General features: G+C 36.2%; 1 protein-coding gene across 2 annotated transcripts in view; it reads left to right on the top strand.

Annotated features, from left to right (window-relative positions):
• The window catches only part of LOC149805762 (DNA-directed RNA polymerase II subunit RPB7), a 54,319-nt gene that overhangs the window by 30,923 nt on the left and 3,207 nt on the right, over window positions 1-20,189 (top strand). For both annotated transcript variants that reach the window (XM_089950430.1, XM_089950431.1), the window contains exons 6-7: window positions 1,482-1,553; window positions 7,740-7,773. In XM_089950430.1, the coding sequence (XP_089806556.1) occupies window positions 1,482-1,553; window positions 7,740-7,773 (106 nt within the window). The remainder of the gene's footprint in view (window positions 1-1,481; window positions 1,554-7,739; window positions 7,774-20,189) is intronic.

Below are 20,189 nucleotides of genomic sequence, written 5' to 3' on the forward strand. Positions count from 1 at the left end.
CCATGTTCTGGTATTAAAAATGTCCAAATCAAGTACAGTAGTTTTTTTAATTAATGTTTTAGCTCCTAGATGTCTACACTTATTTTTTAAAAATTTAAAAACGTTTTATGTTTATAATTTTGATTTTGGGGTTCATAGCACTAGTACATTTTATCCAAAATTGCATTAAAATGAAGAGTTATAACGGGAGAGAGCTGTAGATTAAAAGTTAATGAGCATTACTACAGTAATCCAATTGAACCATGACAGTATTCACAATATCCTTAGAAATAACATGATTGGTTTAAGATAAACTGGAAATAAAAGTAATTAATAGCCTTTTGAAGTCAAAACCATGTCCACTTCCAGTTTGGGATAGTTAACAATGTTCTACCAGGGATACCTGTTTAAAGCCATAAAAAGTAGGAAGCCGTATATTAATAGCAGTGAGTGTAATTAGCTACATATTATTTTGGCTTTGCTAAACATGTGGCTTATCCAATATGAGGAATCTATAAGGTATTATTGATAGATATGATGTGTTTAGCCAGTGCATATTACAATTTTAAGTTAAACAAAGGAGGGGTGCATAAGAAGAAATTCCACTGAGATAAAACCAAACAGACAGAGCTGTAGGCTATTTTTATTGCACAGAAAAACAATTTTATCTACTGCAGATACCCATTTCATGGTTAAATTTGCATAAACGTATGTATTTTGTTGAATTGCAGAAGATGATGATATGATGGATGTACTAGAAAAATTTATATTTCCTCACGTATGCACATGCCATATGCCCCCATCCTTTTTACATTTCTTTATTATTGCTTGTAATTGTACTAATAAAATCACAGTATTTCTCCCCTTTTTTGTTGTTGTTTTAATAACAGAATGAAACCTGATAATACTTTAGAGTAATTTCTTTTTCCATTTGTTTGTTTAAAAGCATAACTTCCCTCTCTCACTAAAATTACTATAATTAATCTTTGTTTATTTTGCAAAGTACCTATATAGTGTTGGCATTCTTTGCTTGGAAATTTATCATTGGTCTCACAATACATGTACATAAGTGCATTATATTGGCCATGTCTTTGAATGTTATGCAGTATTTAGCTGATCCATTAGGGAAGTTCCATGTGATGTAGCAGACCTCGTCCACTTCATATTTATATTGCTGCGGCTTTCAAATTTGGTTTTTAAAAAAGACTTGTTCCATAACTACAAGTCATGACATTCCACGATGACCATTATGTCCTGACCAGGAAAGAAACAGCATGAAAGACGTAATGTCCACCATGGGAACATGGATTTTCTGTCAGACATGATGCATGTACTATATATAACTTATAATGCCAAACACTGATTGTTGAGCCAGCTGCTGCTGTAGAGTTGTAAAGCCAGTATCGTATAGACCTTGCTATCTAGACATAACAAATATACATGTAGAAAGAAATGTTATAATTTACAATAAAAAAGCAATTCTTTCATTTGTTTATTTCCAGGATGTTGTGATTCAACAGGATGATGAAATCAGATTAAAAATTGTTGGAACAAGGGTGGATGCCAAAGATATTGTAAGTACAAGGTTATAAATGTTTTACATGTGTAAGAAGCAGTCTTAACTTGCATTAAGGAATGCTAAATTTTGTGAGGATCCAGAATATACTTTTCAAAACACTTATCTGCATCTAAGCAAATTATCTCTAAATTACATGAGACAGTATAGGAATGTAACTTGTTTTAGGGCAAATATTTATAAGTTACTGCATTTGTATGGGAAAACATGAACGAGTTTTGGGATGGAATACTGCACAACCTTGGGAGTGCAGTATATCCTTCCGACAAAACGAGTTCATATTCTCCCATACAAATGCAGAAACCTTTTTATTATATGCTCATTTTTTTATTCTACCTAAGGTTTAATTATATAAACAAAATACACTACAATAAACAACGTAAATGAATGAATGCCGTATTCCAAACTAAATACACAAGCGCAGATTTGTCATTACACAATGACATCATTATTAATGCGCACATAACTCCGCCCAGATAAATTTGAACTTAGTCGCGTGCTCGACATAACTTTCGAAAGAAAAGGCGTGTCTAGTTAAAATTTAAATTTGCAGTCATATTGTGAATGAATGCGCATTGCAACAACTTTTCCATTTGATCTGGAATGAATATATTTTGATATTTTGTTTCGATTCGATGAAAGTTTGTGATTTTGGACTGGATTCATCTGCAAATTATACATGAAATACATCGGATCGAAGTGGCATGGGAGAAGCGTGTTTACATCTGCAAATATGTTTCTGGTTCTGTCATTGAATGTTTGAAATCATAATGTGGGGAAAATATGAAGTCTTTCAATTGCAGTTATCAAAAAGACGCTATGGAATTTAATGCTTATTACATTTTGAGTGCAGTAAGGAGGATGCAATTGCACTTATCATCGTAATTACAGCACATTTTCGGAAACCTATGACATTTCTCATGTAATTCGGATTTGCATAATTAAGAAAATACATTTTGAGGAAATTCAGGATGTAAAACTGTAGGTATATTTTATTTTGCCATTCTTATCACCAGCTCAAGAAGAGAGTATATGACTTGTCACTTGTATGTTATTTGTAAGGACCTTATCTTCCATCTGTTACATAATATAGCTAACCTAAATCTGTAACATTGTATCAATGTGGAATGTGGCAAAACAGCTGGGTTTTTTTGCATTCCATGAAACATGTTTTAGTTCATTCAGAAACAAATTTAAACAACCACAATGTAAAGAGCCTCTTAGGCGAGTGTACATGATTTGTGTACAAATCAAAAGTGCTGGCGTCTGCGTCCATTGTTTGTTTACAATAGAAAGTAGTTCCTTTATGCACGTGAATGCTATATGTGTATTGTCGCACGAGTTCAGTATTGGGTAATTTTGAATGATTCTGACAATGTAAAGTTAACGGGGAAAAAAATGAGCATATAATAAAAACTGTTATGACATTTTAACTGTTGATAAAATTCATTTTTCTGATGCAGCTAATGCATCTTCAGTATTAACAGCTGTTGATTCTTATATTCTTGTTTTTTATCAGTAATTATATAATATGGAGGAAAATCAAGTCTCTTTCGCATCAAAATAAGCAGATATCTAGTTTTTAATGCTTAAAAAAATGAAAGTCTTCATGAAAAGTTAACAGCACTGACCACAAGTAATGTAATTAAAGTCATATCTATTTACAAGATTACTGTATTCTGCTCAATTTATTCCATCCTTTGAATTCAGTCATCACTAACTGAAAACAATCACAGATATGTTTTGAGCACCATGACAGCACAATAATTTTGCTACTGACTTAACGCTTACACATGACTGTAATATTAAGAGGTCTCAATCTTTCATCAGTCGGCTGACATGTGTAAGTTTCACTTGAAAACAGCTGTTCCTTCTTTAAAAATAATGTTTGAATAATCCAGTTGCTCAATGTGATGAATATGAAATCCAAAGAAACCATGTGTGGCTATTTTCTGTGACCCATGAACCAAAACTTTACCTGACTTTATAAGCTTTCAATACTGAATGACCCCCTGATCCTAATGAAAGGAATGTATTCTCAAAGACAGACATTTTCTGCAGAGATAATTTTAATTCACAGGCAAATTGATGAAGATAGTAAGCTATATCTGCCACACTGACACATTTTTGCTGCAATAACCCGACTGCATTTCCCACCATCCAGCAGATGAATTGCTTCAACCTTATACCCTAATGATAAAACTGCCTTGCTTTCGAATTCGACTTATTGATGCCTTTGAGTTACATTGTCATACATGCCAACCATTATGCTTTTGGCATAATTATTACACTTTTTTCACCTACCTTATTTGCTGACCTATAATGAGATACTTTTTTTTACCAGAAAATCTTAGCTTCGTCTTATACTCCGAATCGACTTATATATGGATTATGTCATCCAAATTGCTTTGTCATATTTTTTTGTATGGAAAATAATTGTCCAACAGTATGAAATATAATGTGCAAAAAATATTTCATTTTGGGGAAGAGATCATGTATGAACAAATATTAGATCCCACAGTGAGTATTTAACATAGATCAGATGTAATCGTGCTAAAGCAGCATGCACCAGTAATGTGCGTTGTTTGTAATATACATTGTTTAAATTTAATTACATATATGTGAGTTAGAATTTACAAGTTAGAAGATGAATAACCATGACAGAAAAATATTTTATCACAATTTTCTTGCACCTAATGATCGAATAATCTGTATGCTCCACTGAGAGACATACAGATAGACAGATGTCTTCATTATTGTAAATCTGTATTGTTCACTTACCTGATGACTGATTTTACTTTTTCATTATCAATTAAAACTACTAGTTAAGCGATTCCTTCTAATGTTTGTTTCCACTTCCATTATTACAAGAATCACAGGGCTTGGTAGTGGTATTTACTAACTAAATATGCTACAACTCCCTTTATGCATTCGTTCATTCAGTCAGTCGGTCATTAGAGATGTCAAAATTTTAGGAATTTTCTACTGGGTACCCATCGATCTTAACGATTGGTTATAGAGATGTCTGGTTAAAGGGAAAATGTATCACCAGTAAATGTGAACAGAACTGCTTTGTTTTAGGTTCACACATGCTGACCCCCAAGAGAAGTATAAGTGTAATTAATACTAATATAAATTATAAAATAAACAACACCAACACATAGAATGTGTAATATTAATACTAATATAAATATAAATGGCAAAAAGGCTTAATCTGAGCATAAAAAGAGCAAGCTGTATATTACTTGCCATAATGGGGCCCCAAGTGGCCGAGTGGTGTAAAGTGATCTCCGTTACGGATTACTGCCCTCTCACCTCTGTCTGTGTGGGTTCGAGTCTCCGATTCGGCCAATGTAGGTATGTGAGAAAGCTTGCCAGTAGCTTCTCGTGAGTCGGTTCTTTCTGGGATTTTCCTGGGTTCTTCCTTCACCATTAATACTGGCCGCCATACATAGCCTATCGTGTGCTGAAAAATGGCGTTAAACCATACAACAACAACAACAACTCGCCAAAATTACAGAAAACTATGAAAAATGTACATTTATGTTTGCTACTTACTTGGATCTGCAGTTAAAATTTTTGTCACATATTGGCTAGGTCTGTATGGATTAGTAGTTGGAACAAGAATGTGGACACAAAAGAAATTGATAAATTATTTATGCATAACACTCACTTCAGCCAGTCTACATTCCTACATTAACTTTTGTGAATAGTCGTGAAGTCCATGAATGATAACTGCTGTATCTATTACATCACTTTCAAAGTTTTATTTGAAAATGTTTAAAGTGCTATTGATATGTCTTTTTAAGTTTAATCCTTAAGTTCTTAAATACCCTCTTCACTAATATTTTTGAGTCATATGATATCTATCAGTCACATTGAAAAGGCCCATTTATTGCGGTATCCAATGCCATTTATTTTTAATTAAGACTGGCCCACTATGTATGAATCTGTGAGATATGGTTTCATAACCAAGAAACCCATCTGTTTTCTTACAAATATTTTATTTACATACTGTAAATAGAAAATAAGCAAATCAGATGTTAATGATGTGTTTCGAATTTAATGATCAATCATATATGTAGTATATAATTATACAAATAAGTTGTAAATAGGTGCAATACATCATCTTACTTTGGCCAATGTGAGGGCAGTATTCCATTCAGCAAGTTAGATTTCCATATTAATTGGACGTGATTATGGCAAGGCCATGTGGTAGTGTGGGAAAATGGTCTGGCATTCCTTAAAGGTATAATAGTAAGTCAAACTTAGGACAGGCGTATACAAAGTTGAGTGCCTGAGCTAAGCATTAGTACCAAATTTATTACACAAAGTGAAATATAGCTTGAAATATTGCCTCGATTCTTAAATAGGTCATATGAGAAAAGAGAGAAGTATCCTCCCTTGTATTATATAGTACATGTATGACAAGTACATTGTAAGCAACGATACGAGCTCCTTTGACAATGAATACATGTGCACATGACACAAGCCTCAAACTTTAATCATTATTCTGTGTCTCAATCTGAACTTGGAAATATGTTGGAGTTGTTTTGTTTTTTTTAAGGGGTACCTGGTTGCCCATTTTATGACCCTGGTTTTTATCAGCGGTTGGATGCCTAATTACCTGGGTATCCATTGACGTCTTTTTCAGTCATTCATTGTTGTAGATAAAAGAGAAAGTAACTACTGAGAATTCAGCTTTATTGTCCTTTTTTAGCTCAACTGGTTATAGACCAGAAGAGCTTTTGACATGGGGGATGGGGAGCAAAATACGGCCTGGTTGTATCCATTAATTGACATCATAGGGCATGGCTTTAAAAATAAATTATCCAGCCCATGTCATGAAGGAAGTTGCCCATATCTGGTGGCTTGTGGGGTGGTGTGTTGTTTGTCATTAATCTATTAGCACAAGTGTGTTATCACTACTACTCTTCCTAAACTACATGGAGGAATGCCACAAAACTTTAACCCCAGATTTATCCCATGGTCTAGTTGGTCAAAGTTGAAAATGGTGCTGCTTGCTCATCCAGTATGTCCACTGCATCTCAGAAATCTTGTTATTGCCATTCCTCCTGAATAGATAGGTAACCATGTCAACTTTGGGTTTTCACTAAAAGACTTTAAGTGAAAATGATGCCGATCTAAAGTCCAGTACGGCCACTAAGACAGCCATCATGAAAGTCTTGTTTATAGCTACTGCATCTGAGGGTCATATCAGTATGGGGTTTTCACTAAAAGACCTCGGGTAATAGTTAGTCCTAAATGAAAATAAGGCTGATATGATGTCCAATATGGCAGCTGCAGTGACCATCTTTGATGGATGGTCATATCCACATGGGTTTCCACTAAAAGGCTTCTTATGATATCTATTTGACTCTAAATAAAAATGATGGCCACCATGGCAGCCATCTTGAAAATCTTATTGCAACTCCAGAACAGAAAGTTTTACTGTTATAGGGTTTTCACCCAATATCTAGTTAGCCCTTAATGAGAATGGTGCCGAACTGGAGCCTAGTAGCCAGTTTAAATATCTTGTTATTATTATTTCTCCAGAGTGAATGGTCATATCATCGTGGTGTTTTTACTAAGATACTTGTTATAATGTTTTGTTTATCCTAAGTTAAAGTGGTGCTGATCTGATGTGTCCATCTTGAAAATCATGTTTTTGCTACTCTTAAAGGGAAAGTCATTTTGAAATAAGGATTTCATGAGAAGAGTTCTTACGGTATCTGCTTGTCTGCAACATGATGCCCCAGTGCTAGACATCACTAAAAAATTGCAACACTGCTGACATCATAGCGATACGACTGAAAAATTGTTAAAGCTACGTTAAAAATCCAAATCACACACACACACATGTCCACCACAGAAGCAAGCTGAAGCTTTGTTATTGCTGAAAAACATCGAAATGGTTTCAAGATTCAGCAGATACAAGGAATAAATGGTATTATCTTGAATTCCTGGAAATTCTTTTCAGCCAGTAAAACCACAGTCCCTTTAAAGGACTTGTTCACATTGTACCTCTTGAAGTAACCTACTTGTAGATACAGTATGCTCACAGTGATAGAGTGTCTATCTGTCCATTACACTTTGGTTTGGATATACATTTAGGTGTGGCAGAGAATCGGTAATCGATTAACCCATCCCCATTTAATAGAAAGCTACTTTTTCTGTATTTCAGTTTGCCATTGGGACACTTATGGATGACTACTTGGGTGAGTATTGTTATAGAAACACTACAACAATTTCTAATTGAATGGCAGTAGTAGATTACCAGATTGCTTTCCTTTTCCAGGATGCTAAATTCCAGGTCTAAGCTAAATATTCCCACTTCCAGTTATAATTGGAGGAGGCAGAGAATTGAAAAGAACATGATCCCTGTCTGATAACTTTGTAATAGCCAACATATGTAATACCTTCCTCTCTTTTCTTAGACTGTCTTGCAAGTACATGTATCTCAGGACACAGAATGAATTTCACTTTTGTTACTGTCTTTCACTGTTTATTGGTCAAACATATCCGTTGGAGGGGGGGTGATTTAGTCCATTCTTCATCAGTCCTTGCATTAATGCTGTAGTTTTTGTGTGCCTTGTTGAAGGGTTTTTGCGCCATGCTCAGCATTGCATTGGTTCTATTAATTGCTCTCCCTTCTTAGTACATGCGCTGCTGTCAGGGTAAGTATCACCAACCTGTTTTTGGTTCCAAGTTATATCTATTTTGTCTATTTTTCTTGTTCAGCACATAAATATGTTGCAAGGTGTGGGTGAATGTGGGCAAAAGATGGCCCTTGCAGTGTTCACCTTTTTTGTCTATAGTTTTTTAAATGTACACACACTGACGAATGTTCTATTTGGGACTTGCCAGAAAGTTGTCACACTTACCTCTCATTACCAGGAAGGGTCTGGATTATTTCCAATCCTAAGGAAGTCAACATCCACAGTGGATAAGAAACGACAGTCTTCTTTGTACGACCGAACACTGGGTTGTAATCAACTTTCTGGGTACTGGGATTATGACTTAATACCTCCCCTCTCCACTCGTAAGGCTCTCTGTGGCAAAGTCTGACAGCATTTTACATTGTGATTACACTGGATGTGAGTTCTTGGGACACTGCATTAAAACCTGTCTCAGCACATATAAAGCATGTACTAAACTTTGTACATTTTAACAGCAATGTTTGTGACTTCATTTAATATTGAATTGGGCATAGTAAACTCCAAGAACAGTTACTGGTGTCCAGACAGGATGTGAACTGGGAACCCTTAGCAGAGAGTACTCGGAAGAAACTTGGCATTTTTGGTCTTTTCAAAATTAGATTTTATTTTTCTGCTTAACTCTCCAATTTAAAAATTGTTCATATAAGAAAGTATTTGCATTCATGTAGAAACCGAGATTAGTAGATATAAAAATATCTTTTATAAAAGGCATTGCCCATTTTGTAATAATTACATAGAGGATAAAGTACACTTTAATCCTGTTGATTATAATTATCCAAGTCATTGGATTCATCTTATATGTTGGCCAGGACAAAGATGAATAAACATAAATAGCAATAACCATATTTACCGCATATGTTGGGACACGATAAAATAATTATTTTTTTTCCTGTCCCAGAACTTATGGTGAAACATTTTTTTCACTTTGGTCATATGTCCCAAGACTTAAGAAACGAAATAAATTTGTATTGCATTTGTGCTTACCCCCCCCCCCAGCACGTTGCAATAAAATAGATAAATAAAAATAAAAACAAAGAAACTAACCTTGTGTTCTTATCATTTATTCCTTTTTTCAGCATGAGCATTAAAGAACAAAATATATCCACAAACTCTGTATAAGCAGCGTAGGCTTCCATACTGTAGCGTGTATCAATTATGTCCGATACCACACACCACGTTGTTCATTGACATGAATATTGAGAAACAATTGTATGTGGTTGTGCTCAAAGGTTTGAACACGTTATCCAACTGAAAATTGGAGCCAACAAAATCACAACAAGAGAGAAATAGTCAGCCGATATCTTGAAGACGCCATACACGTATGACACGGTGTTGGGTGCAAAATAATCAAGATTGAATTATATCCAGGTCTACTGTATGACAGTATGTCGTAAATAAAAATCGTCATTTGAAAACACATTCACTTGAGTGCAAGTGACAATCTTTTCACCAGCTCGGGTTACAAAATTATCCTTACTATTTACCCGCAGACATCAATGCTCCATTGTATTAATTGTAACCACATATGTGAAGCACATAGAAGCCCTAGTGGTGAATAAACACAACTGACAGCAAGCAGTTAACTCCTTCTTTGAACATACTGACAGGACATCAAAGACAAAAGGTTATTTTTATTATAAAGCAAGCCGATCTCAGAAGCCACTTTGGTTACTTTTTTGTTGTAAAGGATATCAATACAAAGGTTATTTTATTGCAAAGCAAGCCGACATTAGAAGCTGACTATGGATTCTGTGAAGTGAGCCGATTTTTTAAAAAAAATTTTTGAATATACAATGACGACCGAGATATGGAAGTAAACTTCGGTTCATTTTCAACTGAATTCACGGGAAATTTGAAAATAAATTGAAATAATGGAGAAAATTTTAAAGTGACACTATATAGTGCTTTGTGCACTGATGTCTATGACCCAGCAATATTTGGAGAAAATAAAATGATGTGATGAATTTGTGAAGGCCAGAAGAGAAGCAAATGATTTCACAAACGAGAGGGAAATAATCAACCGATATATTGAAGACAACTGCCATTCATGCATGGTACGGTGTTAGGTGCAAAATAGCCAAGATTAATTTATATCCAGGTCTACTGTATGACACTATCTCGCAAATAAAAATCATTATTTGAAAACACATTCACTTGAGTGCAAGTGTCAATCTTTTCGCTGGCGCGAGTTACAAAAGTATCATTACTAATTACCTGCAGACACCAGTGCACCTTTGTATTAATTATTACTACAGATGCCAAGCACATAGAAGCCCTGGTGGTAAATAAACACAACTGGCAGCCAGCAGTCAACTTCTTATTTGAACTTACCGATAGGACATAAAAAACAATGGTTATTTTTATTACAAAGCAAGCCGACTTTGGACTTGGAAGCCGAATTTTTTTTAAAGGATATGAATACAAAGGTTATTTTACTGCAAAGCAAGCTGACCTCGGAAGCCGACTATGGGTTCTTTTAAGTGTGCTGATTTTTTCTATTTTCTAGCTTTGAATATACAAAGACGGCCAAGATATGGAAGCTAACTTTGGTTCCTTTTCACCGCTAATCACGAAAATATTGAAAATAAAGTGAAACAATGGAACAGTTTTTAAAGTTACACAATATAGTGCGTCGTGCGCGAACATCGATAACCCAGCATCATCCAAAAGATTTGGAGAAAATAAAATCACGTGATGAATTCGTGAAGGCTAGAAGAGAAACAGATCATTTCGCTGACAATATGATCATTAAACAGGGATGAAACTCTAGAATACTTTGATTGCATTCCTAGATGGACTGACAATAAGATGGACATCAAAAGTGTGAGAATTAGCAAGACTAGTGCAGATTTGAAAAAATCTGACTTTTGTCCTTGCATTTTCTGCTTCAGGTGGTGTGTTGCCTCTAACAATTTTTAACGGTATGAGAAAGCTAAAAAAAAATATTGATGTGAATAGATCGTGTGTGTGCAGGAGAAGGATTGTGTTGAGATGCTGCTGAAGTGGATTAAAGAGTTTTATCTCAAGTACACAGTTTTATATTTTTTAAAATAAAATTTCAGGTGGAGTGCAATTTCTGACATGTAATTTTCGAATGATTTAAAAGGTGTCCCACAACTTACGACTCGAAAAAAACGATGTGTCCCAGAACATACAGTACACAAAAAAATTACTTTTAAAATTAATTTATGGTGTCCCAATAAATACGGTGTCCCAACATACATGGTAAATATGGTAATTTTAATCTTTGTTTATACTTTAATACCTTGTATGAGTTTAAAAACATGAAAAGAATGCAAAAATGGAGCAACTGTTTGATCCACCCATGGGGTGTGTATATATAATTGTCAAATAGATAAAATTGGCATGAAGTTTTAAAAAATCTGTATTTGCAAATATAACTTCATTACCATGTTTATGTTACTACACATATATTGTCACATAAATCATTACATGTAATGTTTAGAAACCCAAAGCTGACTTGTGGACTTTGTTTGATTTTTTAAAGTTGTACACTGTATGATCATATTGATACTTTGAATTGAATATCCCAACTTTCATATCCCAACCTGGTACTTATCCCTCACCACCTCCCACTCACCCCTCAAACAGTGGTCCAGGAGTCATAAACAAAATATGTCCCACTGTAATTCTATAGTAACTCATTTTGTTATTATCCGTTACCTGGAGAAATGTTATCTCATTTTTTTCTTAGGATTTATGTATATGTAAGGATGAAATTACTCACCAGCCATGGGAAGGATGATGTTGTTTAGACAGGATCAGCCAGATCCTGCTCCTCATAACAGCTCTTAAGACCAAATCTCTGTCCGCTCACCTTTTCCTACCCTGAGGACTCTCTACAAAGCTGTGAATTAAGTTTCCCTTGGGAGACCATACTTGCACCCTCTCCAGTTCCTACTTCCAGTGAACTGGAGACTGCACAAGAACCTTGTATCAGCTGCATTGGTGGCTAAATTGGGACAGGTTTCAGACTTTCCCTCTCAAACACCACTCCTTTATGTATAATAATGCATCATATTTGAGATGAGGTGCTCACTTGGAGCCAGATGATTTAGTTCTTCAGGGATTTTGATCCTGGACAGAAGTGACCCTTCATTTAACCGTTTACCTCAAAGAGTGTATCACTTTGTATGCAGTTGATATACATGTACTCCAGTTTCACAATGCAGTGCACTTTAAATAGAATACCTGTTACCTATTTGACTCCATACTCATAGGCCTGTCTGTTAACTGTAATAGCAGTGTAGTATATGTTATGTTCAACAATAGTTTTAATAATTATTTGTTACGAAGTATTTTTTATGTGCTTTAAAATCTCGAGAGAACTCGTTCATTGTCAAGCTTCACTGCCATTTCTCATACTCAAAATTTATGAATTCTTTGTCAATGTCTACATCATTAAATCATCTGAATTTGATAAATTATAAAAACTGAGTTGCCATCATCAGTATCAGAACCTTTACCTAAGTTATTGATGCTTTCATAGTACTGATTCTAATCTTGCAAACTCCAGAAAGTAATGAATGAAATGCACAGCGTCCATTTTGGGGGGTGGATAATCTGACCCATTTACTTTAAAAAGCAGATTACGACTAGAGTTTAAATAGCAACCACGTGATCTGATGTAAAGGTCATTCACAACTGTGAATGTAGTACTTAATAGGGGACTTTCCCTGAAGATGTGTCTATGAAAATCAGCTCAGAATGGCTGATGTTTATACCAGGCATACAAATGTACTTTCATGAGAATGGTATAGAGGCCTCCAAATCTGCTTCTATGTAAATAAGGTAGAGGTGGCCAAAGGTGCTTCCATGAAAATGGAGTAGAGGCGTCCAAAGGTGCTTACATGATGTAATGGGATAAACAATCTGGAATAGAGGCAGTGTTCCTAGCCATACTGATGTGTAAAGGTCACTTCGGATACATCAGGCGTCAGGGAGGTACACATGCTCCCTTCTTTTGAGCAGCCTCAGAATAGATCACTTTCCAGGTCCACCAGATTCTGGGCAAGATAAATTTTCTATTTGATAGTCTGCCTAAAGAGGGTTGTATTGTCCTTACGGAAAGGTCTCTGCAGCAGAGTCACTTTTCCAACAATGTGGGAGAGCGTAAGTGGACTTGTTTGCTACGAGACTGAACAGTGAGCTTCCCATCCCATTTATGTCTTTTCCAGATCAGATGAACACTTTCAGTCTGAAATAGGAATGTCTGTATGTGTACACCTTCTCACCTTTCAAAATAATTCTACAGGTGCACTGCTAAGTCAGGATTTCCAAAGCTCAAATCATCCTGGTCCACCTGTGGCCACAGCAGTCATGGTTCAAGGACCAGCTCAACCTGTTGGTAAATGAACCCAGTAGATTACCATACATAAGGACTGTCTGTCATAGCACAGGGTCTGTCCTCCACAACAGCCCACAGATTCTCCACCATCACAATTGGCTCATCTCAAGCAATCACTCCACCAGGACCAGCTTTTGAGCTTGGTTGCCAACTGCATCATTCAGGCTAAGAACAATCATTTTTCACGGTTTATGATACGAAGTGGAGAATCTTCTGAAATTGTTACAGTAGGAAACACATTAATCCCAGATGTCCCCATTTTGTTTCTTTCTTTAGGGAAATAAATGTTCTCTGTCCACTGTTAAGGGCTATAGGGCAGCCCTTTCTAACTCAGTCAAGTTCACTAGGGGTTCTGGTACAGTGACAGATCCTCATCTTTTTTGTTTTTTATCTCATCAGGTATTTTGAGCTTCAGTGACTGATATCTTGCTCTCTAATGTCTAGTCAGAATCTTTTATGTGTTGTTTGGGCATCATCAAAACCCCGTCATGAACCTTTGAGTGGACGTCCTTTGAAAACCTTACCCATTAAATAGTCTCTTCCTAAGTGGTAAATTCAGCAGTGCAGTAGTAGTGGGAGTTAGTGGGTGAGAAATAATTTTAATTATGTACTTACCTACTGTTATTATCCCTGGCCGAGTCATGCAAAAGACTTACAAAAATGGTACTAACAGTTGCCTCGCTTGACAATCAGCATTAAGAGGTTAGTGTTAGGACTGGTCAGCCTGGTGTCAGGATAACGTGACTGGGTGGGACATCGTGCTTCATATCTGCAGCATGATGCCCCAGTGCTAGACATCACTATAAACTGTCACACTGCAGACATCGTAGCAATTTGACTGAAATATTGTTAAAGCTACATTAAAAATACAAATTACACACACACACACACACCTCCTGTTATTTGAAAGATTCTCTCCTCCCACTACCTTCTGATATCCTCTACTCAAAGTCAGAAGAGGAAGGTATTCCATATGTTGCTGTTCCTAAGGATACAGCATGGGTTCATGTTCTTTTCAATTCTTTCCCTCCAATACTAATTGGATAAGGGAGTAATTAGATTATTCTAGGGACAAAGTGTCCTGGAAAAGGAAAGCAATGCAATGGTAGGAGGTAGTATTAACTAAAACTAGTTTTATCCACCACCCCCAAAGCTACATTTTACTACTAATTAATAAAATGTATATTACCGCTCTGGTGGCGTGGTGGTTAGAGCATCTGCCTTGGATGTGTGGGGTCATGGGTTCGATCCCCGGCCGAGTCATACCAAAGACTTACAAAAATGGTACTAACAGCTGCCTCACTTGGGGCTCAGCATTAAGAGGTCAGTGTTAGGACTGGTCGGCCTTGTGTGTGGGACATCATGCTACATGTCAGCGGCATGATGCCCCAGTGCTAGACATGACTATAAACTGCCACACTGCAGTCATCGTAGCAATATGACTGAAAGTTTTTTAAAGCTACATTAAAAATCCAAATCACACACACACACACACAGTAAAATGTATTCTATGACCATACCTTATAATAGGGCTTCATGATAATGGAGTTCTGTACAAATTTTACTAAGTTTCTTTGACCACAGTCAGGGATCACATCTCCTGATTGCCAGAAGGTTAATGGATATTGAACTTGGAAATGATTATGTGGGTCATAAGTAAATATTACTTAGCATTACTCCATATTAGCATCATGACATCACATCATGCATTTACTAGTAATATGTGACAAAATCATCCTGTGGTATATATTTGAATAGTCTGCTGTTGTTGTTGTTGTTGTTGTAGAGTTTAATGCCATTTTTCAGCACACGATAGGCTATGCATGGTGGCCAGTATTAATGATGGAGGAAGAACCAGGGAAAACACCGGGAAGAACAACCGACCCACGAGAAGCTATTGGCAAATTTTCTCACATACCCACATTGGCTGAATCCAAGACTCGAACCCACTCAGACAGAGGTGAGATGGCAGTGATCTGTAACGGAGAGCACTTTAGACCACTCGGCCACTCAGGGCTCCTGAATAGTCTGCTAAAATGATGTTAGTTGCATATGGAGTTAATGGCACTCATTATATGTATAAAAATCGCTGTATATTGCTCATTGCCATTTATTTTATTTACCAATGGTAAGTTAGTTCTTAAATCTTGTATGCAATGAAGTCTTGCATAAGATCCCAATTTTTGGTTGGTTGAAAATAAAACATGACATTTAATGTGTTATATTTTCAGTCAAAATTTTTTTTTTTCTTCAACATTACTTACATAACCCTCAAGTTGTTGCCCACATGCAAGTGTCAGATTACCCTGTGTTTGCCAGTGTTAGTACTCATAATTTTATAATTCGGGTCAAACTGCAAACTGCACAAACCCTGGTCACCCAGATCTGCCATTACATAATGTACCTGCAGATCAGGGTGTATGCATTTTTGTTTGAAGTAATAAGTGGAATAAGCATTTTAGACCCTGATCTACCTGTGCATTATGCAATGGCAGGTCGTGGCCTGTTTTGTTTGCAGTTGGACTTGACTTGTAATGGAGTAACTATGCTGGTTCAGAAATGTGCTTCACATCTAGATGGACCATATTCAGTCATTCTTCTAATTAGATTATTTCACATTTCTTCAATATAATAAAGCAATTATTGCCCATAGTTTGTTTTTGACAGAACCTTTGAGTAACATGACACAAACTTACAAAAATGGTACTAACAGCTGCCTTGCTAGGTGCTCACCATTAAGAGGTTAGTGTTAGGACTGGTCAGCCTGGTGTCAAGATAATGTGATTGGGTGAGACATGATGCTACATGTCTACGGCATGACACCCCAGTGCTAGACATCACTATAAACTGCCACACTGCAGACATCGTAGTGATATGACTGAAAAATTGTCCAAGCTACATTAAAAATCCTAATCACACACACACACACACATACACACACACATCATACAACCTCAAAACAAAGGCAATAAATGCATAATATTTTAAAAGAATTCAGATTGTATTAGTACAGGTCCACATGTGCCTTTGATGAACCTTGCTTGAAGCTACACTATCAATGATTTGATTTTTACAGCTTGTAAATCACATTCCTGTTTTGGTTGTGTCTCAACAATTGTACACTGGTTTTGAATCTGCCAACACCATCTCAAACGCAATTGTGATAATTATTTTATCTTCGACGATGACCAATAAAAGAAATAATATCTGCAAGACCACCCCAAGCGGTGACAGTTTCCCATATGTGTCAAGCCCTTGAGATGAAAACATGTACGCCAGACCAGTAAAAACCTTACAAAGACCAAAAAACCTTACAAAGACCCAAAAAACCTTACATAAAAAATTGTATTTATACATTTTGGCTACGATAAACTGTCCATTGAAAACAGCTGATTCATTAAACTGGGATTCAAATAAAATGTTTCCAGAAGGCAAAATTGCAGCTGTGAAGGTATATTATTTAAGAATATAGTTAGAATAGGTAAGGTGATACTGGTTTTAGGAAAAGGAATTTATTTTCTTGGTAAAAGAAAAAGATAATTATATCATATATGTCTTTTTGCTGCTTTTAGAGACTTTAAATGTATTTCTGGATGAAGGTTTTTATAATTGTTGAACTGTTAGCTTTATAGCTATATTACTGACAACTGTTGAAAAGCACAGACAGACAGCTTTTAGACTACTGATGGAGTTGGGAAAAGGTAAACAGGTCGTTATTGATGGATGTACGGGTAATGAGTAGTCACTAATGAGTTAGTATGATGCTTTATGGTTGTGGCAAGCATGATTTGATTTGACCAAATACCTGTGTAAAGAAAACTCTTCAAGCAGGAAAAGCAATTAGATTCTAATCAATAATTTCTGTAGCCAGGTGTAAAAGCTCATTTAGCACACACAAACCCGATTTTTGACATTACTACAGTATTATATGTGAAATGAATTTAATGGTTCATGGTCATATGATCATATACTATCCATTAAAAGTATAACCGGATATGAAGTTTTGCAGTGGTGCCATCTTAAACCAAGGAGATACTGAGGCCATCAGGGATGAAAGTGATACAGGTTTTGCAAAGATCCTTGAGAAGTTTGATGATTACTGCCAAGAAGGTTCCAGATGGAATCTTTCCAGTTGTGCATATGTTCATGTTCGTGTTTCCCCATAAAACCTTTTCACTGGTCGAGTTATAATCCATTTCCAAAGTATATTCCACTGCAGGCAGTGATAAATGTAAAAAAATCTTTAACAACCAATGTTTTGAATGACCAATTTTGTCCAACAATTGATCCTTTAGATTAGCCTCGAAAATACCAACCACACATGGGTGAACTCAAGTTTGGTAACGTAATTTCCTTTTCAAGTTACCATAGTAATATCAGTAAGTTTCAACAACAGAACCCTGACATGACAGTTTAATGTGCTTACTTGGAACAAAGGCCTTCAGCCAATTGAGCCAATCTTATTAATGAGTTGATGTTGAGTAACTTGAATGGCTCAGATATCTAGCATCATTATGTGTGGATAAAACATTTCCCCCAAAGTGTGTACCAGCACAGCAAGGACAAGTGGAGAAAGTTTCCATGTTGATCTTGATTGCATGTATTCAGAATGCAACAGTTGCTTGATGACTAACGTTTACTGTGGGGGAGTCCACAAGAAGCTGATTATGCTGGAACCTGCATAACATTATGAAATGACCATGGTGCAACAGATGTCTTGTGCTGAAAAAGGGTATTAAACTCTATAACAGCAACAACAATTTCACTAAGACTTGCAGCAAAATTGCAACTGTTGTTAGGTCTCCTTGTGTAGAAGTCTTGTCTAAAGAAATATGCATTTCATGCACCATTCCTTATCAGTCAAGTGAGCTGTGATTGTTATGTATCTCTATGTAGCCCTTGAAGTCTAACCATTTCTCATCTTGTTTGGTGGTATAGGTCTGAGATGACTTTCTTTGTGAAGTGATCTGTGTTCTTGATGGGATGTGTTTCAGGGTATGAATCAGATTTCTGAAGCCTGGCTGATCAACCACTGAGAAATGGTGCATATCTATAAAGATAACTATATGCTTAGCGATTGTGTCATCTTTATCATGACTAAATTAATCGAAATTGAAAATCTTCAGTCAGTGTGAGTTGACCATTTGTTGTGCAATGTGATGGCATATGTATAAGAGAAACAGTAGCCTTGGGAGCTGAAATTGTGTCATCTTTGAAAGAAATTTCATTGTTTGGTGGATGCTGTTTTAAGTGTGTAGACATATGTGGTGTTTCCACTATTTCTGGGATATGTTAAATACAGGTTGCAAACACACCTGGACTTGTCTTCTTTTCTAACTCAATTCTGATCCTCCATGATAACTGAAATTGTTCCAAACCCATGAAATTATAATCATAGGTAACACTAATTCAGTCTTTTGGGTCTTTTGTGTCTGCTTCAAAAAACAACATAAACAAGAAAGGCATGGGAAAATTCAAAAAGTGTATGGAAACATTTCAAGGATTTTTGGGACTATGCCCAGAAATGTACTCCATTATAGTTGTCCAAGTGGATCGTGAGCTACAAATTTAACTAGATAGGTATCTTAGGAGAAATTTAAATAGCATGCAGTATTTTGTCTTGGGTGTGTGTGAATTTCACATTGTAATTGGAAAATATCAGCTTACTTGAGTGTGTGAAATTTTTGGTGAAGGCATCAACAAAGTCCAGCTTTTGCCTGAATAAAGATCAAATGCAGTCAGTCATCACTGAGGCCGCATCAAAATGACTGTTTGCAAAATTAATGCAAAAGAACGGAATATTTCCATTGCTTGCAGTAATTCCTCCTCTGGTAGCAGCAGCTTCCATGGTTGCAAAAACACCTTTGTTAGGGGCCACTGAAGCTGCATCATGGATGACTCAAAATATTGTGTGGAGCTTCCAGTGGATGTGTAGGGTCTACAAGAAAAGGGAAATATCTTAGACTCTCTCGTTGGCCCCAAGCATGTTTTCATGCAGGATGAACTTGTTCCATTTAACTGCTGCATGTGGGAAACCAGAATTGTCAACTTGGATTCATCATAAGGACCTGAAACTCATTGGGTTGGATATGCAGTAACAGTTCAGCATATTTTGAATTTTGGCTTGTACAGGTTGACATTTACAGATGTGCGAATGTAGTGAGCAAATGTGGCAACACCCATGTGAATCTGACCAGGTTTGCCACCAAGGTGGATTTGATCAAGTTGAGCAACTAGGTTATTGTTGATGTTGACTTGGGTGAGCTTGTGATTTTTCCGGACCAAACTGGAAAACTTCAAACATCCAACATGGATGTCAATGATGTTGTTCTGAAGGGAGCTGTTGTAAAACTCCTGGCTGAAATCACTGACAGTGAGGAATCAAAAACTATGGCTTGTAAATTGCATTCATTAAAGAAAATAATCAAGACATATGAAAATGAAAGTTAAAAGATCTGGTGATAAAATAAGTGGGGATCTCATTAAAAATGGAAACTGAATTCAACTGCTGCAAGAGTACATCGACTATGATGATGATACAGTAAAA

This window comes from Sinohyriopsis cumingii, chromosome 2 (assembly GCF_028554795.1).
Source record: "Sinohyriopsis cumingii isolate HCF-2022 chromosome 2, ASM2855479v2, whole genome shotgun sequence".
NCBI classification, from domain to species: domain Eukaryota; kingdom Metazoa; phylum Mollusca; class Bivalvia; order Unionida; family Unionidae; genus Sinohyriopsis; species Sinohyriopsis cumingii.